The sequence below is a fragment of the Pocillopora damicornis genome, chromosome 11 (assembly GCF_964200805.1).
Source record: "Pocillopora damicornis chromosome 11, jaPocDami1.2, whole genome shotgun sequence".
Lineage (NCBI taxonomy): Eukaryota > Metazoa > Cnidaria > Anthozoa > Scleractinia > Pocilloporidae > Pocillopora > Pocillopora damicornis.
Window position 1 is genome coordinate 8023661 of NC_142680.1, and position 24126 is coordinate 8047786.

Here is a 24126-nt window from a genome sequence, read left to right on the forward strand (position 1 = left end):
AAATAATCTCAGGAACACAGCGTCGGATACAGCGTCGGGCACAGCCATCGGATACAGAAATGAGTGCGCATGCTTGTAACTCGTGAGAAATTTACGCAAGAAACGAACGGGAACGACAATATTTTCATAGTAACAGTATCGAGGCAAAATGGCGGCATTTTTAAAATTCCTATTGCTTTTTTTCATTACGTGGGTTTAGGCCCAAATCAAAACAGATAAGTTGCCGTTTTCAGGAAAGTTTCTGTCGAACCTTTTTCGTCGCATATCTCACGTAACAAAAAAATGTTGTGGTAATTAACAGGGGTGAATTAAGTGACTGAATTCGAGTAGCAATAACATGGTTATGAGGTTCGTAGCACCTGTTATAACGTTAGCGCTAGCTACTTGTTATCGCCTCCTCAGTAAGCAAACCCCCTGAAGAAGAATCGTGGCCCTGAACGTTCAAATGACTCGAATAGCTATGGCGGAGCATGCTCACCTATTTTGCGGCTGTATCGCTTTCAGCTTTCTTGCATAAATCGAACAGTTCTTTTTTCTTTCCTTTGCCACCATCACTTCACTGAATGCCTCTCTCTCTCACAAATAGTTTTTCAGTCTCCCACACTGAAATTTCGAGAAATTTTCGCTCATTTTATTCTTTGTGCGGATGAGAGTGACTTCACGCTTAGCCTCGTTCTCGCGCCATAATTATTTCGGCATCGGATCACTGAACCGCGAGAACTCAGAAGTGGCCTGTTCCCTCTCGTTCCTCTCGCTTATTTTTAGGGAAGACCTTAGATAATAATGACCTGAACCAGGTTGAGCCCGCAGTTCTCGTAGTGTCACGCGGTATTTCCAAGAAAACGCCCCTATGGCACATCAAAGTGGCGGTAGATGTGTTGCGTGCTTTGATTTGTCTCTATCTGTCATAAATCTTCTCGAAAATGTTCAGAAGAACCTTTCAATAAGTTGTGTTGGGTTAGTCAGTGGGAGGAATGTTTTTTTTTTAAGTATTCAGCTTAATTTTCCTTTGGCGGGAAATTGACGCGCGGATGGTCAGAACTGATCTTGCGCGCATGCCCAAGTTTGACCGCTGTATAGCGTTTGTGTTTAGATTATATCGGCGATCGGCGAGAATTATTTAATTTTTTTTTGTGATCGTAAGGTCATGTTTATTTATGGGAACTACAGACAAAATAGATGTGGCTAGCGATAACAAATTCAGAGATGCAGAAAAAAAAGCAAGAGTTTGTTCAGTGCGGCAATAGCGAACAAGGCACTCCGCAACCTAACGATGATCTAAGTGTACATTTCTTGGAGGACGAATTGGACACGGAGTTCTGGCATAAGGTAATAATATCGATGGTGGACAGAATAACGAGAGTCTTCGATGAAAATTTGCGTTTAACAGTTAAACCTTTCCTTCAGATGAGGCCGCGCTTGACCAATGTACTTGTTGAAAGCAACAACAACATCAACAACAAAACAACTTGGATGGAGAAGAAGGCTAGCCCAGATGGTCTTTGGTTACGAGAATGCCAGCATCATGGATGTTGTGATAACCCAAGTTTAAAAGCTGAAAACGTTACATTTATCGTTATTTATACATTTAGGTACGTCAAAAGCGGAGTGGAGGTCTTTCGTGGAATAGCGCTCTTAGTGAAGTGCATGTCGAAAGACTGATCCAAAAGCACATAGACGGCGGAGAACTGGACAGTGAGGACCCGGCACTTATGATGTTGAAAAAGTGGCCAGCTCTGAAAAATTGCAAAGGTGATATACATTATCTTGCAAGCCTTGAACAGCAGGTAAGTAAAACGGTCTTGAAGCATTAACTACTGGTTTGGTCCAAAACAGCTACATGTAAATTGTTTGCTCTGCAGGTAGCCTTAGTCAACTATTTTTTTGCCCAGGCTCGGGTATTTCAAGTAAAAGTAATATTTTGGACTCAGCTCATTACGGTTTGACGAATTATTTGGGGATCTGTTTTAATTTAACTGTTAAGGGTGAACAATGTTTTGGATTGAAAGATGTTCAAAATACATGGTTACCATTTTCGATAAAATTTACAAGCCCTTTGGTGTCCCATGAAATGTATATAAATAAGACTTTTTTTCTTGGTTTGTTTTTCGATTTTTGAAAGGATGACAATGAAAGCTGTTGAATTTGAAACAAATTGCAATTCAATCTGTATGTTGACTTTTTGTACCTTCCCAAAAATCTTATCTAGTCCAGGATTTTAAAAGGGTAGTATTATCAGCTGTCATTTGACTTACCGGTAATTGTGCTTTGCAGATAAATCGATTTTTGGAGATTCTGTTAGAAAGTGAACTTAACTTAGGAAACAGATACGAAACATTCAGAGATGAGGATGACAAAACAAAGAAGACATTGCTACACTATGCTGCAGAACTTGGCTTTTTACATGTCACTAAAACACTCGTGAGGAAATGTCCAGGACTACTACCAGCGATGACAAGAGAACAACTACAACCTGAGAAAAAACGATGCCTTTTACCAGTGGAGCTGGCATTACTTGCTGAGAATGATGATGTGGCAGCCTATTTAATCAGAGTGACTATTCATGAGAGGTACATTATAATTTGGATAATTGCAAATGTAACATGATTAATCAGTTCTTACAGCAATTAATTTCTCAACTTAGAAAAATGAATTGAAATTACATTAAATTATGCAGTCCATTAATTTCATTTATCAATAAAATTACATTAAAAGGGATCAAAAAATTTTTTATGATATTTCTGCTTTCTGAAAATATATAATAAAATGTAGCTAAAATGAGTGTATCCTTATTTTCTTTACCTAAATGGTGGAACAGGTGAATTGCATGAAGTTTTTTAAATATTTTATTATTGATTACCGTAATGTCCTCAGAGTACAGAGTTTATTTTGTTGGAGACGAGAAGACTTGAAAGGAATCCAGCCATGTTTCTTCAGTTTCAAGTCTATTATTGAGAATCCTAAGATGAAGGTGAGAATTTTTTGCATCAAAATCTCAGCTTCTGGAGTCTCATTATTCATACATCAAAGCCTTTTTTTATTGCAGAGTTGTATACAATATTCTTGGGTGTTGATAAGTATAACAAAGTTATTTTACATCCAATATATAAAACCTGCAGCTAATTAACACTTATTGATACTGTTATTACAGGAATTTCAAGCTGTGTTTATAATATAATGATAAGTGTTATTGTTAACCTTTAACTCCCATGAATGACCAAAAAAATCTCTCTTTACATTATTAATGTAATATCAAGCAGACAAGTGATAAGAATATAGAAAAATACCAATTAAGGAATCATTTATAGATTCAAATCCAAACTCTCCCAACTGACAACATGAATTATATGGCAAACAGGAAGAAGAATTACTGATGAGATTTTGGGAATGAATTAAGAGTTCTAGCCAGAAAAGGAAATGTCAGTGGGTTTATTGAATTATACATTTTTTCAAAGATTATCATGCTAATTTTTGTAATGTATATGGGATTAATGAAATGGACAAGTCGCTCAGAATTTTGTTTGGGAAGGAATACCTTTGATTACTGAATGAGTTATTACTGTTGAATTTTGAAACAAGGCATAACAAGGCCTCAAATATATAGGAGGAGGTTGTTAATTGTTATAGTATGCTTAATAGTAAAGTGTAGAGCATTTTATGGTGATTTTGCATGCCTGCAAAAAGATTGCTTTCATTTAGGGCCATTTAAAGTCATTAATACTTTTGCTGTAACATGTAACATACATCTAGTGTACTCATTGGCAGATAAGCCTGAGTGAAACTTTTAATATAGATATGGTGATTTTTCCAGAAAACAGTAGTGGCTGTATTGGACCAGATGATAAACCCACACTGGCCATACCTTCCAAAACGTAAAGAAAAGTATGCAAGTGAAGAAGAAGAAAGAGGAATTGAAGGGGCTTGGAGAACAATCACTGAAAATCCACTGGAGTATTATTTCTATTATCATATATTAGATGGGGATGAAGGAGGAAGGCCTCCAATGATTGTGACTTCAGAGGGGCATAACAAGCAGACAAATAATGAAAATTTTAACTGCAGGGACAAGTCTTGTCTTCATGCTATTGCAAAAAGTGACAATAAGGTAAAATTATTATTGTCCATAAAAGAGGTAATTTCAATAGTTAAAACATGCAGTCTAAGTTTGCCTTTAATTAGGTGGCACTTTTTCTGTTAATTGTTTTGTAACATACAACCATCTGGCAATAAATGTTGGAAAAATTGACTACAGGAATTTTTTTTCTGACCAGTCAATGAGACCATGTATGTTCCAGAAGCCAGATTATTTTCAACTTAATGTGGTACTGAGGTTACATTTAAAATTCCAAAACTGGCTTCATTTTAAGATTCCAAAGAGTGTATAACCTACTTTGTCAAAAATTCTTTAAATGTTCTTACGGGTAGAGTGCAGTTGACTCTGCTTTAATCCTGCTTTAGTGGGACCTCACGTTCCTTTTCCCATCCCTTGACAATCTGTTTGAACGTGTGTAATCTATTAAACTAAGAGGCTTTTAATCATGACTCAAATGATAATTATTCTTGTGCTGACCTTAATAGCAGCTATTTGCATACAGTAAATTGTGATTTTGCATAAAATTAGCAGCTAGGTTGCTGAAATCTTCTTAAAATGATGGCAGTGATCTTTATCAAATTCTAAGAACATTTGAAGACAATTTTTTGGAAAGTGTAGCAGCTGCTCTCTGAACTCTCAAAGTGTAGTTATTGCAGCAATTGTTATGTATACTATACTATACTCTTTCCTGGCAGAAATGACAATTTTATTACACCTGGAGCATGCTTTTCCTTTAGTGGAGAAATTGTGCAAATGATTATGTTTGAGTACTTCCATTTGTAGGAAGCTTTACAGCACCCAGTGGTCAGAATGTTAGTTACAGCAAAATGGAAGAGTTATGGACACTGGTTTCTGAGGTAAAGTCAATATCAGTTAAATATAATATGTACATGTGTATAACTTGTTTAGCAGAGTCACGCCAACAGCAATCTTTTCCAAGCTGACGAACCTCGGTTCTTAGATAATGGCGTAATATGTTATCTTAGTCTACATCCAGTCGGTAATGGATTCATACATAACGGACCAAATAACGCCGTTTGTTAACGGCTTAAACTGTTACAGTATCAAACAATTCAATTAATTCCCTGAATCATGAAAAAAATAGACTTACATGCTGAAACTTTTTAATTTTTTCTTGGCCAATTTTTCTTCAACAGCCTTCAAGCAGTACTCTATGTCATCTTCTTACTACTCTTGTCTTATTCTTTGCTGCAAGCTTCAACAAAAGTAGACCCTAACCGTTACAGCAGTGCAGCAGACTCATTGCGGGGATTTTGTGAGGTTACCACTCTTTTGATAGTTGCCTGTTATATCTCTGAAGAAATCAATCAAATGAACACGTAAGTAGTCACTCTTACTGCTAATGACGGTCAAGTCAAATTATATTAACGCCTGAACAAGAAATCTTGTGAAGGGGGAGAATAATTACTGTTCTGCTCAGAAGACCACGAACACCAGAAATATGTTTAACTGTTTATGGCTAATCACAGTGGAAATCTGGACGCGCGAGCAAACCAAAAATTAATCAGCGTTAGCTGTGTTTAAATATTTCTCGCTACTTTATTTCTTCAACGGATTGACAAGAGGTTCGTCGCAATATCAGTAAATTCAATAATTTTCCAAGTCTTAATCACAATAGTCCCGTGAGAGTGTTTTGAAAATCAAGATGTGATCGTATACAGGTCAGTTTTCCCTTTGCCGTGTCTTCCTAATTGTCACAATACCTTCAACCTGGTTACCTGTGCCTTTCCCTGAGCTGGTGCACAACGTTCACAAGATCTTCAAATGCCTGCGCATCAGAAGAGCTTACGTAATCTAACCCTTGCAATGACTTGCGAGTCGAAGCGGAACAATTTTGTTTTGAGGACATAATAGATTCCTAGAGAAGATCTGGATCATTAGGCGCTATTTTACCAAGAAGAGCTGAAACCGCTTGCTTGGCTTTGCGCTCATGCAGTCGTCTGGTCCTTCCACTGGCATCGTTCCAAGGTTTCTTTAGGGTGTACCTAATAGGACTAACGTCTCGACTTCTTAAGAAACTGTTAGGTGGTCAATAGGTTCTTCCGACTTCATTCCTGTAGTGCTTGTCTCGGTTTCTTCTAGGAGGGTTGATGGTAAATATAATGACGTTTCTTGCACTGGTAAGTCATGTGCTACTACCGAACAAGGAGTACTTGCAGCTATTCGAAGGTTACAAATCACGCCCTAGACAAGGACGCAAAATAAATATAACGTAAACTGTATTAAAAAAAATTAATTGGGTACATAATTATCAAAGTTAACCAACACTTAGACAAAGATCAATAATCCCTCCTGGTCTTTGTTGCCTTTATTATGGACTAAAAATAAAATATTTTTTGCTGCCTTCATTTATGATAAAAAGTGCCTAATTTATTACATAAAATACCTTTCATTATGACAAATAAGTACGAACTTTAAAGCGAGTGGTAGAGGAACCCGGAGTGGTATATTGGAAACCCGAAACGTTTTTCTGGGCGTTATTCACCGTATCCTTAACCTTGAGAAAATCACATGAACTCGTATCCCTAGCGGTATAAAGTGGAGGGATGCGTGTGTGTAGATGGAGGCAAGTGGAAGCAAAAATGCTGTTTTTTTTTAATGAACCCTTTATTCTTAAAAGAACAATTTGGCCTCAGCTTACCATCGCGGACTGCGTGGTCTTTAACTTGTTGCCACTGCTTCAAGTTCTCAGATTTTGGTGAGAATAAAAATAGAAAATCCGCTGAATAAATTTAAACTGTGTGCAGACGCAAGAGCGACATAAAATGCGCGGGGTATTAAACCTCTTCATTATCTGCGGAACTCAGGAAAAAATGACGTAGAAGGCACAAAATAAGCATATGGCATTGTTTTCTTGGATACCAGTACACAGTCTGAGGTCTACGAAATCGGTTAATTTGTGCTCTCTATCCCTATTCGTTACATTTTAAGGAAAGGCAGCAAGGAAACGGGGCCCGCACATGCAGACTTTGTGATGATAAGGTCCCTATCCATTTTTTTTTATCTTTTTTGCCCCGCGGGCCTTGTTTGGTGCCACTGTTAATAACACTATTTCCATTGAGTGCCAGTACAGAACTTACAGAAGTCTCAATGGTCTCGTAAGAAAGGTTCTTGGTCTCCGGAAGCTTTGTGGGCAGCTCCCCTATTTTCTGCATGTCAATATCAACCCGGCAGTTGCGACAAATACCTGTTGAGTGAATCGATGGAAAATGAAGGGTTATGCTGATTCGATATAATCACTATTCTGAATAACTACGGTCTTAATTTACACAAGTAAGGGAACCTGTTTTAAAAAACTTAAATGATAGATTTTCCTGCCCTTTTATATACTTCAACTCTTCAATTCCCTACCCTATGGCAGACCTGAAGCCTGATAAAGGTACCCTTTAGGGGCTGAGTCTCCCTGTAACTATCTATAGGCCATCAGGGAATCTGCTTTAAAAAGCTGTAATTTTAGGAGTCCGGTGAAGGCTTCTAAATTTACCTTTTTGCTGCTACAATCACTAATATAAAATGTTAGAATAATGCAAGGAAAAGAAACACGTAAATAAACAAAGGCTATTGAATTTGCGACCGTCACGGCTACTTAATTATTGAAAAAGTCAAAATAAAAAAAAAAGAAAAGTGCTTACAAAGTGCTTTAATTGAAGTGTCACATTGGACCGCCATTTTAGAGCTGGTCTGTTTGTTGAAAAAGATGAAAAATGATGTATACATGCCTGAACCAACTGGAATAAAAATTCCCAGTTTCTTCCATATCAAATAACAAGCACTTTTGCCAAGTCCTCTTTCTGCCTTTGCGTTTTTTTTGGGCTTGTCCGCCGTGCTTCGAGATTGGCGGAGGAACTCGGCACAGATTCGATCCTCGACGCCACCCAATACCAAGGGATGAGCGGTGCCGGGGACAAATTGTCAATTCCGAAAGGTCTAACTCCGAAGAAAAGGATGTAGATACTCTTCCCAAAATAAGTTCGATTTCGGTTTCTACGTCAGTTATTGACAAGGAAGACTTATGACCCGCGATGTCTCTTTTGCAGTTCAGAAATGGAATAACCTCAGTTGATCTGCTCCTATCTCTGGGGTCATAAGAGCAAGAACCGCCGACTAAGGAGCTAAAAGAGCACTTAACGTCCATGATGACACAAAACTGGCAAAAAAAATTCACTCCAACTTCGCTAATTAAATTTTCCCTCTTTGCATTTAATTGACTAATTCAATTAACTACGGCTAATAAACTGCTTCGAGCTTTAGCCAATTCTGTCATTTCTTCAACAAATAATAAAAATGAATCCTCACAATTGAAGAAAATATCAATTTAAAAAGCATCTATGATTTTTGTCTTTCTGTTCCGATTCTTCTGAAACCAAAGGAAGCGAAAAAAACAAGTATAAAAGTTAAACAGGTTAAACAGGTCAAACAGCCGAGAGCTAATAAAATTACATCCTGATATTTATCAGGGAAAACATCTTACACTGAAAAGGAAAACTTTCACCTTAACAATGATAAAAAATAACCTCTCTTTGGCCGATTACCTTTTTTTCAATAAAAAAGGACGAAAAGCTCACACCAGAATCGTTTTCAGTGCGCTTTCGTGTATATTCCGGCCTGCTGTGTAAAAACTCCGCTTGACGTTACAGTCACGCAACAAGAATTGTTTACTCAGTCGTTGTATAAAATTTGAATGAATTACTGTCATTTCAAAACCTTCGTGTGAGGCGCTGTAGAGAAAACCCGTGCTGATTCTAACATATTATCAAGGACAACCTTCAATCCCTCAAATGACATAAATAAATATCAATTTCACACTTGCTTGCGGGACCTTTCGGGATCGTCGCGGGTCAAATTCGTTTTTCTCAGTTTTCTCAGAATTAAAGCGCTCCGGAAGAAAAATAAATACATTAAATTTTTCTATTCTTATTAGTAGCTTTTTATAGTCAGAAAGTAAGCGAAAGTCATTTTTCAACTCTTGCCACTCAATGGTCGTTATTTCCTGACCGTCGCTCTTAAAAGATTTTTAATCCTTTCAGGGTGCCTCACGAACCTCATAGTGTAATGTAGAAGAGGCATTTTCTTCGGCGGTTAACTTAAATATAGGCACTGAGTGATGTGGACAGCAACCAGCAATTTACCTTTAAGTAAAGCAATAATCCGCGCGGGTGATCTGCATTTTTAGCAATTGTAGAAAAACGACCTATTTCATTAGAAGTTATGAGTTTATTTTCACTTTGTAGAAATTAATTTAGGTGCGAATTAGTTTGAAAAGCCGGTTCATTCACATGAAGGCTATTCAAATATAGGACATTGGTGATTTCATATTTTGAACTCATGATAAGGAAAACTCCAATTGTTACGATTCCAATGATATGGTTCTATCTATCGAGTTTTCATCACTTGTGAGGAAATCAGCAATGTTGTCTTCAATCACCATACAGTGATACCAGTGCAAAAGCGTTTGAAGTCTTTATTCTCCTTATGCGATGATATACTGGTTCACTCTCTTCTTATATTAAATTCAGTTCCTAGCTTTATAAGGATCAAGTCTGACCGGAACAGAAACTCGCCTTACAAACAACATAGTGCTTGTCTCAGTGTCTGCTTTACTGCTTGTCTTACTTCGCTAATCTTCCAGCAGTAAAGGAACGGGTTCAAAGTTGAATTAAAGGAGACTAAAACACCCGTTAGTGTCCCGATGACGTCTAAATGTGTTGCAGATATTTTACCAAAAGTGTACAAACCTATCACAATACAAGAAGGTAGATAACAGACGAATAAAGCTAACTGCACCCACAGTGTACTGTACACTGCTTTTCTGTAAAGTGCGATGTTCAGTGCATTTGGTTGGCTCGGACTTTGCTGAGCATGATCTTGTATTTGAGTGCGATGATGACTAAGAGCTCTAAAAATCTTTGTGTAAGATGCGAATGAGATCATCAAGCAAGACACTGTCACTAAAAAGCCGTACCAAAATATTATGTGGTAATTTAAGCTTTGGCCCAAAGCAACGACACCGGTTGCAATCCAAAAGGTAGTTGAAATGACATGGATGCGCTTTACAGTTATAATTTGTCTGTATCTCAACCCCAACACCAGGGCGAGAAGTCTGTCCACGCTTATGGTCGTCATCGTCAACAAAGATACTGAACATAACGAATAGCCTGATATGAGAACTGCGTGGTACGTCCATCGACAACGGCCCCAGTCTTCGTGAATAAAAGACATGAAATGGATGGCAGCCAAAGGATGAGCGACGAGGCCAACTAAAAGATCTGTTGTTGCCAGGCAACGATAAAGGACTTTGGACGGCGGATGAAGGGAGGATTCCTTGTGAAGGGCAATAAGGATAAGAGAATTGCCAAGAAATGCTGTTAGGGAAAGCAGAATGTGGATTGACGAGTAATAATATGCATACGGTTGTATTGCACTCGCCACAGACCGGGAACATTCCATGGTTTTGGTTTGTGTTCCGTCTTCTGTAAAATTCTGAGTTGTTACCATATTCTCGCCGCTAATCTGAAGCAGTCCTATCTTTTTCCCAATAGATCATCTACTATAGCAACGAGAAATATATTAACTTAACAGCGCTCGCCCGGCCGTTAATACTTAAAACTTATTTCCCCTGTGTGTGTGTCAGCATAACCATCTTTTCGATAGCGTTTACAAACTAACAATGAACAAAAGAACCGCGTGTTGTGTCACAATCAATTTTGTTTTCTTGGGCCTCCGTTGCATTTATTATCACAAAAGGGAAGAAACATCTGTCCAACAGTAAGAAATTTTTACAATATTTGTTCTTAATTTTCTGCCTTAAAAAGTTGCAGAATAGTTCCAATACATTTTATTGAAACCCACCCAAAGCCATTAAGACTGACAAGTAATTTAAATGGCTAAAGGGTGCGTTACTGAACACTGTATAAATTAAATCTCAAGACTCACGGCCGGAACATTTTCCCCGCAGATCATCTACTTTTGCAACGAGAAATATGTTAACTTAACAACACTCGCCCGGCCGTTAACACGTAAAACTCACTTTTCCTGTGCATGTCAGCAAAAACCACCTTTTCGACAGTGTTCATGAACAAAAAACGAGCTAAAGAACCGCCTGTTGTTTCACAATCGATTTTGTTTTTGAGGGCTTTCGTTGCATTTATTATCACCTAAGAGATGAAACATCTGTTCAGCAGTAAGCAGTTTTTACGACATTTGATCTAAATTTATGGCTAAAGGGTTGCAGAATAGTTTCAATACATTTTATTGAAACCCATCCAAAGCCCTTAAGACTGACACTTATTTAAATGGCTGAACACCGAATTATTAAATCTCTAGACTCACGGCTAGACCCACAGAGAATTTTCTTTCCATCTTTTTTTGGAAATGATTTATGCTAATGACGGCCTACTTACTAGAGAACAAAAACGTAGACCACTGACAGCTGTTAATCTTAGTCGGTGTAATTTGACTTAAGTGCGAATTAGGGTTAGGAGTTAATTTACAACTCAAACATAAAGACATCAGTGGTTTTACTCTTTGACAAAAGGATGCGAAACTCTGTTTACTCTCATTTTGAATAATGAAAAGGTTATCTTGTTTTTAATCCCCTTTCATACTTTGTCAGGTGAGTCGCTGTAAACAGTTTTCTCACAAGTTAGGAATTGTGAATTTTACAATATGTTCCTCTTCATAAAGTTGTTGGAGAAGACTAATGAAAAAAAAAATTAACTTTGTATTTTAGCTGATACACGGATAACGTTTTTTATTTCACTGACAAGAAGAGGTCGAGCTTGCTAATGCACTTCGCGAGCTCCAAATTCAAATTGATCAGAAGAGCCAATCAGAGGAAAAGAAAATATCACAAGGAGCCAATGAGAAGCCATAGAAAAAACTAGCAAACTGTGTAAGGCGCATGAAACTACAATGGACCAAATCGCGATTTGTTTCAATTTTGATTTTGATTGGTTGAGAGATCGGCGAAGGTTTTACAGAAAAAGAAGTAAAGCAAAAGAAAAGCATTCCTTGATCTTTTTTTGAGCCTCAATTATTTTGATCTTTACTCTTGAAAAGGGACTGGGGATTTGCGTCTCATCTTGATTTCTAGCTTGTATGAAATCATTTCTTGGCTGCATAAGTCCAGAGAGATTCTGTATTCAAAGCACGAATTAGTCAAATTGTGTACCTTAGTTAAGATCCAAGATTCCGAGAGCCATACCCTGGCTGACGGCACTTATATGTTGAGGTCACCTGAGAGTGTGCATTTGTACCCCCTCCCCTTCCCAACCCCCTCTGTGCATGAGCAAACTTTGAAACTCAGGATGGTCAAAACAAAATGCATTTGACCCCATACACTTATCACCACCAAAGCCTACTTGCATAGGCATACCTTTAATATTTAATCAGCTTACATTGCGAATATGAATATGCCAACATGCGCATTACAAATTTACGGCAAAAAGTACATATTTTACAATGTACACTAGATACAATCAAGGTTCGCTATGTAAGATAAAAGCGATAAAATGACGAACACAAATAGATATGGGTAATAAAATGATTTCCAGTGCAGTTTGGTGTAAATAAGCACCAGTGTCTCAACCTTGCACTCGTGTTACGTGAAAAATGTAACTGCACAGACCTACATCGTGTTAATGTTTTGCAGCTGGCTGTCAATTCTGCTGATGATGACGTATATGGGAACTGTGATTGTGATTCTTCTGAACATACTCATTGCACAGTTGAGCACGACCTACATGGGGCTACAAGAAAATCGCCCGTCTGGAGTACAGCTTACTCGCATGGAAAGATTTCCTTTTCTGGTATGCTACAAAGTGGACCTGTTAACTAGGATTGGCCGTTGGAATTTCTTTTCAGTGGTTTCTGTATCTCTTCATGCAAGTTTAGGAAGACGTTTAATGCAGTGAGGTTTTTTCTCCAAAACTCTCTTTGCTTTAATCGCTCTAACACTTGATCTTTCAGCGAAAAAAAATAATGCGTTAGAATTAGTTAGACGATTATTAATTTTTTTTCATAAGTAGACATATTTCATTGTTCCGTAGAAGATCACAGAATTTGTGAAGGATTCACAAACATTTTTAAGCGAGATGTTATAATCATAAGGCCATACCAGAAGAGTGAAAGGTAATCTAAACTACAGCACAGCCGGGCGATACGCGATACGATACAAATAGTGGCCTTGATAGTATGTATGCTCTTTATTAAAGTTGCAATTTGTCTGTATCTCAGCCCCGCAAAAAAAGCGAGACAACTATCTACGCTTATGGTACTCAACGTCAACAAATTCAAGACACTGAGCATAATTCATAGCTTGTTATAAAGCTCGCAACGTACGTGTACCGATAAAGTCTCCAGTCTTCTTAAAGAGTACCCTGAGTACAGAAGGATAACGCAGTATGCGTGTCTTTGCACTCCACTTGCGAAAAAAGGGTAACATTGGTTGAACTGATAATTTTGTATGTATTCTACCTCCTGTCAGTTAAATTTGTTGTCTCCATTATTCTGCCTGTAATAAGCCCTTATTTCCTTTTTCTGCAGGTTGTCAATGATTGCCTCAAGAAATATATTTTTTTCCCAACAGTACCTGCCTAGTAAAGGTTACTTAAACACCTAATCAATAATTCCCGCACGTCTCAAGGGAACAACGCCTTGCCCCGGTTAGGACTAGAACCCGGGTCGTCCGACTTGGAGCCTAGTGCACTGACCACTGGACTACTGGACAAAGCCGTAACGTTGGCGTGCCCGCGATAAAGTTCACCACGCATGTTAAAAGTAGCACCTTGTGCGGTCGGTCGTACGGTCGTAAGTCCAAATTTTTTCGGGTTGATGGGTCACTACTACCATTTTGTATAATTATGGGGCTACGCTCTACGAGCTCCGCCATTATTTAAATAAAATCGATATTCTCAGTAGCCCTTAATGTTTTAAAATGCGCGAACTTGTATCAGTTACGTCAAAGTAGGTGTCAATTTTTCCTTTAAGTATACCTTGAATTTTTTAATCACTTGGGAAGAAACACATCTTCCACAGAAAGCAATTTCACCAACATTTATTCTGACTCGATATGCTGAAAGGTGCAGAATAGTTCCAAAGCTCTGAAAAGCCATTAATCAGAACGGAAATATTTCATGTTCAAAGTTATAGGCTTCTGGTCAGAAAACTTAATTAAGCGATTTTTAATCCTTTCGAGATGCTTAACGAACCTCATAGTGTAATGTAGAAGAGCCATTTTCTTCGGCGGCCAACTTAAATGTAGGCACTGAGTGGTGTCGACAGCAACCAGCAGTTTACCTTTAAGTAAAGTAATAATCCGCGCGGGTGATCAGCATTTGAAGTCTTTGTTCTCCCTATGCGATTATATACTGGTTCACTCTCCATTTACACTTATTTCACTAATTAGCTTTATATGCATCAATACAGTCAAACCCGAACAGAAATTCACTTTAAGAACAACATAACGCTTGTCTTAGTGTCTGCTTTACTGCTTGTCTTACTTCGCTAATCTTCCAGCAGTAGATGAACGGGTTCAAATTTGAGTTAAAGGATATAAAAACCTCCGTTAGTGCCGCACCGACGGCTAAATGTGTTGGAGATATTTTACTAAAAGTGATCAAAATCACCAGTATGCAATAAGGTAGATAACAGAATAAAGCTAACTGCACCCACAGTGTATTGTACACTGCCTTTTTGAATCGTGCGATGTTAAATACATTTGGTTGGCTCGGGTGTTGTTGAGCATGATCTTGTATTTGAGTGTAATGAAGACGAAGAGCTCTAAAAATCTTTGAGTAAGATGCGAATGTGATCATTATGCAAGACACTATGAATATAAAGCTGTATCAAAATGATATGCGGTAATTTAAGCTTTCGCATAAGGTATTGACACCAGATGCAATCCAAAAGGTAATTAAAATAACATGGATGCGCTTTACAGTTCAATTTGTTTGTATCTCAACCTCAATAACATGGCGAGAAGTCTGTCCACGCTTATGGCCGTCATTGTAAACAGAGATACTGAACATAACACATAGCCTGATATGGAAGTTGCGCGGTATGTCCATCGACAACGACCCCAGTCTTCGTGGATAAAAGACATCAAATGGATGACAGCCAAAGGATGAACGACGAAGCCAACTAACAGATCTGTTGTTGCGAGGCAACGATAAAATACTTTAGACGGCGGATAAAGGGAGGATTCCTTGTAAAGAGCAACAAGGGTGAGAGAATTGCCATGCAAGAATTGCTGTTAGGGAAAGTAGAATGTGGATTGTCGAGAAATAATATGCATACGGTTGTATTGCACTTGCGATAGACCGGGAACAGGCTAGTTCTTGAATGGTTTTGGTTTGTGTTCCACCCTCTGTTAATTGAGTTGTGGTCATCTTCTGGCCGCTAATCTGAAGTAGTCATTTCCTTTTCCCAACAGATCATCTTCCACAGCAACGAGAAAAATCTTATCTTAAGAGCACTCGCCAGGCTGTTAATACGCAAAACATAGTTCCCTGTGTATGTCAGCATAACCACCTTTTCGATAGCGTGTACGAACTAAAACGGCAAAAGAACCGGCTGTTGTGTCACAGTCAATTTTGTTTTCGTGAGCATCCGTTGCATGTATTATCACCTAAGAGAGGAAACACCTGATCAACAACAAGTAGTTTCTACGATATTTTCTCTATAATTATGACTTAAAAGGTTGTAGAATAGTTCCAATACATCCAATACATTTTATTGAACCCACCCAAAGCCATTAAGACTGACACGTAATTAAAATGGTTAAAGGATGCGTTACTGAACACCGAATTATTAAATCTCTAGACTCATGGCCAGAACTTTTTCTTTCCAATTGTTTTTGGACTCGATTTCTTCTAAGGGCGGCCTACTTACTGGAGAACAACAACGTGGACAACGGCCAGCTGTTAATCTTGGTCGGTTTAATTTGACTTAGGTCTTTAAGTGCGAATTGGGGTTAGGAGTTAATTTACGTCAACTCAAACATAAAGACATCAGTGGTTTTATACTTTGACAAAAGGATGCGAAACTCTGTTTACTCTCATTTTGAGTAATGAAAAGGGTTATTTTGTTTTTAATGCCCTTTTATCTTATGTCAGGTGATTGGTGTAAACAGTCTTCCCATACGTTAGGAAATTGTGAATTTTAAAATGTGTTCGTCTTTGTAAAGTTGTTTTAGAAGAGTAATGAAAAAAAAAAACTTAAAATTCTGTATTTTGGATAAAACATGGATAACATCGTTAATTTCGCTGACAAGAAGAGGTCGAGCTTGCTGATGCACTTCGCGATTACCAAATCCAAATTGAACAGAGGAGCCAATCAGAGGAAAGGAAAATATCACAAGGAGCCAGTAACATTCCGTAGAAAAAAACTAGCAAACTGTGTCAAGCGAGGGAAATTTCAAGGGACCAAGTCGCGATTGGTTTCAATTTCGATGTTGATTGGTTGAGAGATCGGCGAAGGTTTTACAGAAAAATTACCTAAAGGAGTAAAGCAAAATAGAAGCATTCCTGGATCTCTTTTAAGCTTCAATTATTCTGATCTTTACCCTGAAAAAGAAACTGTGGATATGCGTCTCTTCTTGATTTCTGGCTTGTATGCAAGTTTTTGTTATCCAATTTGCCACAAACACAAGTAAATGATTCTCATGAACGGTAGAGCAAAATGAGTAGATTTGTCGAAGGAGGAGTCACAGTTAGAAGGCATCTGCTTTGCCCCCCAGCTCAAGTTATGTCTTTCAAAAGTGATTCAGAGCGAGAAAGCACAAGACGAAACAGAGTGAAGCTCTCGGTAAAGACTTTAAGATAAGTCATTTTTACAGGCAGCTTTGAAACCCTTTAATATTGCTATCGCTTGCAGTACTTATCTCGTTCTGCATATGCATATTCGGAGGTTTCGAGATGTAAGAGATAAAAACTTTGGCTAACAGAGAAGCTGTCTGACTTCTCTATGATGGAAAGAATATGCATGGGCCGGGGGAAGGATATCAGGCTAACTTTTTTAACGCACGATTGTGTAAAAACAAGAAAATATGAAATGGTATATCTAGTCTGGGAGCTTCATCTAGCATATTTATGATTATTAGAATTAGAAATATATTCATGGCTGCATGTTCAGAGATGCGCTGTATTTAAAGCACGAATTAGTCAAACTGTGCACCTTAGTTGAGATCCAAGGTTTGGCGGCACTTATATGTTGAGGTCACCTGAGAGTGTGAATATCTCCATGCACGAGGAAGCCTCGAAACTAAGGATGGTCAAAACAAGATGAATTTGACCCCATACATTTATCATAGCTAGAGCCTACTTGCATAGGTATAACTTAAATATTTAATCAGATTAAATTGCGAATATAAATACGCCAACATGCGCGTTACAAACCTACGGTGAAAAGTACACATTTTACAATGTATAATAGACACAATCAAGGTTCGCTATGTGAGATAAAAGTAATAAAATAACGAATACAAATAAATATAGGTGATAAAATGACTTTGAGTGCAATTTGGTGTTGATAGGCACGAGTGGCTCAACTTTGCAATCGTATTATATGAAAAATGTACGGTGAATGCGTTTTCGTGCTGCAGCTTCTTCAAATGTACAGACCTACATCATGTTAATTTTTTTTGGAGCTGTCTGTCAATTCTGCTGATGATGACGTATATGGCATGGAAACTATGATTGTGATTCTTTTTAAAACACTCATTGCACAGTTGAGCACGACCTACATTCAGGCCATGAAAGTCGATCGCCTGGAGTACGATGTGGATCGTCTTTTCCAGCTCACTCGCATATGCACGGAAAGATTCCTTTTCTGGTATGTGAGGAACTGGGCCTGTTAACAGGGATTGGCCGTAGGAATTTCTTTTCGGTGATTTCTGTATCTCTGCATGTAAGTTTAAGAAAAATTTTAAGGCAGTGAGACTTTTTCTCTAAACTATTTTTGCTTAAATCGTTCTAGCACTTAATGTTTCAGCGAAAAAACTAATTCGTTTGATAAATTAGACAATTATTAATTTTGTTTTACTCAAGTGTATGTATTTCATTGTTCAGTAGAAAATCACAGAATTTTTGAAGGATTTACAATTATTTTTAAGCGAGATGTTATAATTACAAGGCCATACCAGAAGAGTGAAAGATAATCTTAACTACAGCATAGCCAAGCGATATGCGGTACGCGATACAGTACAAATAGTGGCCTAGATGTCCTTTAAAGTCACAATTTGTCTGTATCTCAGCCCCGCATACAGGGAGAGAAATCTGTCCACGCTAATGATATTCAAAGTCAACAAATTCAAGACACTGAGCATAATACATAGCTTGTTATGGAGCTTGCGATGCACGTGTATCGACAAAGGTTCCAGTCTTTGTAACAAAGTGATATCCAATATGCTGTAACACGCGGATTAACAAAAAACCAACCAATGTGATCAGTTGTTGGTAAAATAGATTAAGAGAAAGGGGGACAAAATTAGCTTGAGTACAGAAGGATAATATGCGTTTTTTTGCACTCCACTTATGAAAACTGGAAACACATTAGTTGTGAAATACTTTTGTATGTATTCCACCTGCTGTCAGTTAAATTCGTTGTCCCCATTATTCTGCCTGTAGTAAGCCCTTATTTCTTTTTGCCGCAGGTTGTCGATGATTGCCTTAAGAAGTATTTCGTCCCAACAGTACTTGCCTGGTAAAGGTTACTGAAACTCTTAATCAATAAAATTTGACATTCTCAGTAGCGCTTAATCTTTTAAAATGCACAAACTTATATCAGTTATGTCAAAGAAGGCGTCAATTTTTCCTTTAAGTATACCTTAAATTTTAAATCTCTTAGAAAGGAAACACTTCTCCAACAGAAAGCAATTTCACCGACATTTATTCTGACTCGATACGCTGAAAGGTGCAAAATAGTTCCAAAGCTCTGAAACGCCATTAATCATAACGGGAGCATTTTATGTTCAAGGTTATAGGCTTCTGGTCAGAAAACTTAAGCGACTTTTAATCCTTAATACTTGGCACTGAGTGGTGTGGACAACAACTGGAAGTTTACCTTTAAGTAAAGCAATAATCCGCGCAGGTGATCTGCATTTTAGGCAATTGCAGAAAAACAATTTATTTCGTTAAAAGTTATGAGTTTATTTTTACTTTGTAGAAATTAATGTTTAAAGTAGCCGGTTCATTCATATTGCAAATAAAAGACATCGGTGATTTCAGTTCACGTATCTTGAGCGCATTATAAGGAAAACTCCAATTGTTACAACGATTCCAGTGACAAGGGTCTATCAATCCTGTTTTCATCACTTGTTAGAAAATCAGTAATGTTGTCTTCACTCATCATACAGTGATAGCCGGTGCAAAAGTGTTTTAAGTCTTTATTCTTCTCATACGATTATTTATTGGTTCATTCTCTATTTACAATTGTTTCAAGCTAATTAGCTTTATAGGGATCAATACAATCTAACCTGAACAGAAATTCACCTCACGAACAACATAGTGCTTGTCTCATTGTCTGCTTTACTGCTTGTCTTACCTCGCTAATCTTCCAACAGTAAAGGAATGGGTTTAAGGTTGAGTTAAAGCAGACAAAAACTACCATTAGTGCCTCACTGACAACTAAATGTGTCGGAGATATTTTACTTAAAGTGCGCAAAATTACCTGCATGCAATAAGGTAGATAACAGATAAATAAAGCTAACTGCACCCACAGTGTACTGTACACTGCCTTTCTGTAACGTGCGATGTTCAGTGCATTTGGTTGGCTCGGATGTTGCTGGGCATGATCTTGTATTTGAGTGTGGTGAAGACGGAGAACTCTAAAAATCTTTGTGTAAGATGCGAATGAGATCAGCAAGCAAGACACTGTCGCTACAAAGATGGACCAAAATGTTATGTGGTAAATTAAGCTATAGAATGAAGTAAAGACACCGGCTGCAATCCAAAAGGTAACTAAAATGACCTGGATGCGCTTTACGGTTACGATTTGTCTGTATCTCAACCCCAACAACAGGGCGAGAAGTCTGTCGACACTTATAGTCGTCGTTGTCGACAAAGATACTGAACATAACGCATAGCCTGATATGAAAATTGCGTGGTATGTCCATCGACAACGGCCCCAGTCTTCGTGAATAAAAGACATAAAATGGATGACAGCTAAAGGATGAATGACGAGACCAACTAAAAGATCTGTTGTTGCCAGGCAACGATAAAGGACTTTGGACGGCGGATGAAGTGAGGATTCCTTGTGAAGGGCAACAAGGATAAGAGAATTGCCAAGAAATGCTGTTAGGGAAAGCAGAATGTGGATTGACGAGAAATAATATGCATACGGTTGTATTACACTCGCCATAGACCGGGAACATTCCATGGTATTGGTTTGTGTTCCGTCTTCTGTAAAGTTCTGAGTTGTTACCATCTTCTCGCCGCTAATCCGAAGCAGTCCTATCCTTTTCCCAACAGATCATCTGCTATAGCAACGAGAAATATCTTAACTTAACAGCACTCGCCCGGCCGTTAATATTTAAAACTTGCATCTCCTGTCTGTGTCACCATAACCATCTTTCTGATAGCGTTTACGAACTAACAATGAACAAAAGAACCGCCTGTTGTGTCACAATCAATTTTGTTTTCTTGGGCCTCCGTTGTATTTATTATCACAAAAGGGAAGAAACATCTGTTCATCAGTAAGAAATTTTTACAATATTTGTTCTTAATTTTCTGCCTTAAAAAGTTGCAGAATAGTTCCAATACATTTTATTGAAACCCACCCAAAGCCATTAAGACAGACACCTAATTTAAATGGCTAAAGGGGGCGTTACTGAACACTGTATAAATTAAATCTCAAGACTCACGGCCGGAGCATTTTCCCCGCAGATCATCTTCTTTTGCAACGAGAAATATCTTAACTTAACAACATTCGCCCGGCCGTTAATACGTAAAACTCACTTCCCCTGTGCATGTCAGCAAAAACCACCTTTTCGACATCGTTCATGAACAAAAAACGAGTTAAAGAACCGCCTGTTTTGTCACAATCAATTTTGTTTTTTTGGGCTTTGTTGCATTTATTATCACCTAAGAGATGAAACATCTGTTCAACAGTAAGCAGTTTTTACGACATTTGATCTAAATTTATGACAAAAAGGTTGCAGAATAGTTTTAATACATTTTATTGAGACCCACCCAAAGCCCTTAAGAATGACACGTAATTTAAATGACTGAACACCGAATTATAAAATCTCTAGACTCACGGCTAGACTCACAGAGCATTTTCTTTCAATTTTTTTTTGGAAATGATTTATGGTAATGACGGCCTACTTACTAGAAAACAACAACTTAGACCACGGACAGCTGTTAATCTTAGTCGGTGTAATTTGACTTAAGTGCGAATTAGGGTTAGGAGTTAATTTACAACTCAAATATAAAGACATCAGTGGTTTTACTCTTTGACAAAAGGATGCGAAACTCTGTTTACTCTCATTTTGAGTAATGAAGAGGTTATTTTGTTTTTAATGCCCTTTCATCTTATGTCAGGTGATTCGCTGTAAACATTTTTCTTACAAGTTAGGAATTTTGAATTTTACAATATGTTCCTCTTTATAAAGTTGTTGGAGAAGACTAATGAAAAAAAAACTCTGTATTTTAGATGATACATGAATAACGTTTTTTATTTCACTGAAAAGAAGACGTCGAGCTTGCTAATGCACTTCGCGAGCTCCAAATTCAAATTGATCAGAAGAGCCAATCAGAGGAAAGGAAAATATCACAAGGAGCCAATGAGAATCCGTAGAAAAAACTAGCAAAATGTGTCAGGCGCGGGAAACTACAATGGACCAAATCGCGATTTGTTTCAATTTTGATTTTGACTGGTTGAGAGATCGGCGAAGGTTTTACAGAAAAATTACGTAAAGAAGTAAAGCAAAACAAAAGCATTCCTCGATCTTTTTTTGAGCCTCAATTAATTTGATCTTTACTATATAAAGGGACTGTGGATATGCGTCTTATCTTGCTTTGTAGCTTGTATGAAATCTATTCTTGGCCGCATAAGTCCAGAGAGATGCTGTATTCAAAGCATGAATTAGACAAATTGTGTACCTTAGTTAAGATCCAAGATTCCGAGAGCCATACCCTGGTTGACGGTACTTATATGTTGAGGTCACCTGAGAGTGTGCATTTGTACCCCCTCACCTTCCCAACCCCCTCTGTGCATGAGCAAACTTTGAAACTCAGGATGGTCAAAACAAAATGCATTTGACCCCATACACTTATCACCACCAAAGCCTACTTGCAAAGGCATACCTTGAATATTTAATCAGCTTACATTGCAAATATGAATATGCCAACATGCGCATTACAAATTTACGGTAAAAAGTACATATTTTACAATGTACACTAGATACAATCAAGGTTTGCTATGTAAGATAAAAGCGATGAAATGACGAACACAAATAGATATAGGTAATAAAAGGATTTCGAGTGCAGTTTGGCGTACTATAAATGTCAAAATTTCTTCACTGAAATTTTCTCTCCAACCTCCACTCGTATACTCCCTTGTAAAGCGAGGGTTCATTATTCAGACATCAGTTCGGCTTCCAGGCTATTAAATCTTTCCTTTACATCTTTCCTCTAATTCCATATGTTTCTTCATTACCTGTTGCCCCCCCCCCGGAGAAGGAACTCTCTTATTCACGGTTCTGGTAAATGTCATCTTGTAATTGAGATCATCGTCTGAAAATAAAACAATTAATTTAGGAAACTAAAAAAGGAAAGTAGTTGAAATGAAAACATCACAAGTACAACGAGAACTCAAAGTTAAAACAAGCAATCTCCTTAAGGCTCGGGAAGACGCTGGTGAACAAGTCAAGAATTGTTTAGTTTTGAAGAAGGATGGCGCGTGTTGTCGTGAAAATAGAGAATTGATCAAGAATCGACACAAAAAGTTAAAAGAATACAGTTTATGTAAGATCACGCTGAAGACTGATATCCTGATGTTATTCTCTGTCGCTTGAGACATTCATAGAAAAACTTGGCATCATGCATCTCTTTCTCTATCTTTTTTGATATGCACTGACAGGGAGTCTTTTCTTACCTGAAAAATTCAGGTAAAAGTTTTCCAAGAACAGATTGTAAATCTTCCAACTGCTCCGTAACACCAACTACCAAATAATTTTTTTATGACATTTGTCTTGGCTTGTTTAAGCGCTCTTCTTAATGGTTTCCTGGACAGAGATAAAAGGGAAGGAGATTACATTGAAAACAGTAAGGATTTGGCAAAAGGTGAGTGTGACTGAGTGGTTAGGGCGTGGGCTTGTAATCTGGTAGTCCTAGGTTCAAACCCTTCATGTTGCACCGGCTACTTACTGGATTTGTTCTTAGTTGTCCTGAGTCATCTCCTCGGCTACGCTCTGTACACAGCCAACTGGGCTGCCTCGTGACAGTTGGGATTTTGAATACTACGTTTATTCAGAATGTTTCAATTTGAAGAGCGCAATTGGGGAACGTTTGTTCTTTGGAATGTCACGCAACGCTTTCTCTAAACGAAACTAAAATTACAAGCACTGCGTGATAGTAACAAATAGTGACTTCAATAGAGACGGTAGCTTGTACTACATAAACCAATTTTTCTGTTCCTCTGTGCATCTGAAGCTCCAATTTCTTTCGCTCGGTGCCTCCCTTTTCTAACAAAATTTCACTCTTATTTTTCGACAGAATTTTAGGTGTTGATGTCGTTTCATTTGGTAAAAAAAAGAAAGAAAAAACCTCAGGATTTGGCTTTGTTTAATTTCTAAGAAATTTGACTTAAACATGAATTGTTTTAACGCATATAGTCGTGCGTTTAAGCGTGTTTCGTTTTTCGGCAGCGTTTAAGCTGGATTCTATGTTATCTTCGTGCTGTTATTGTCATACTCCTTACTGTATGGTTCTACCAAACTGAACCCCACTTAGTGCAGGGGTGCAGCAGATTTATTACGTGGATTTTGTGAGGTTGTCACCCTCCTTATGGTCGTG

General features: G+C 37.9%; 3 protein-coding genes and 1 pseudogene across 3 annotated transcripts; 1 reads left to right on the forward strand and 3 right to left on the reverse strand.

Annotated features, from left to right (window-relative positions):
- Positions 1–1206: 1206 nt before the first annotated feature.
- On the forward strand, positions 1207–5437 carry LOC113665044 (uncharacterized). The gene is made up of 7 exons (XM_089188422.1): positions 1207–1329; positions 1593–1787; positions 2275–2570; positions 2875–2971; positions 3812–4105; positions 4877–4950; positions 5251–5437. The coding sequence occupies exons 1-7, from the start codon at positions 1207–1209 to the stop codon at positions 5435–5437; spliced, it is 1266 nt and encodes a 421-aa protein (XP_089044548.1).
- Positions 5438–9556: 4119 nt separating this feature from the next.
- On the reverse strand, positions 9557–11964 carry LOC149037276 (adenosine receptor A1-like). The gene has a single exon (XM_089188506.1). It carries the CDS (start codon positions 10607–10609, stop codon positions 9677–9679), a length of 933 nt encoding a protein of 310 aa, XP_089044632.1. The 5' UTR covers positions 10610–11964; the 3' UTR covers positions 9557–9676.
- Positions 11965–14562: 2598 nt separating this feature from the next.
- On the reverse strand, positions 14563–15501 carry LOC149037277 (melanocyte-stimulating hormone receptor-like; annotated as a pseudogene).
- A 3924-nt stretch (positions 15502–19425) lies between these two features.
- LOC149037278 (melanocyte-stimulating hormone receptor-like) lies at positions 19426–23523 on the reverse strand. The gene has a single exon (XM_089188504.1). It carries the CDS (start codon positions 20534–20536, stop codon positions 19604–19606), a length of 933 nt encoding a protein of 310 aa, XP_089044630.1. The 5' UTR covers positions 20537–23523; the 3' UTR covers positions 19426–19603.
- Between the last annotated feature and the right edge of the window lie 603 nt (positions 23524–24126).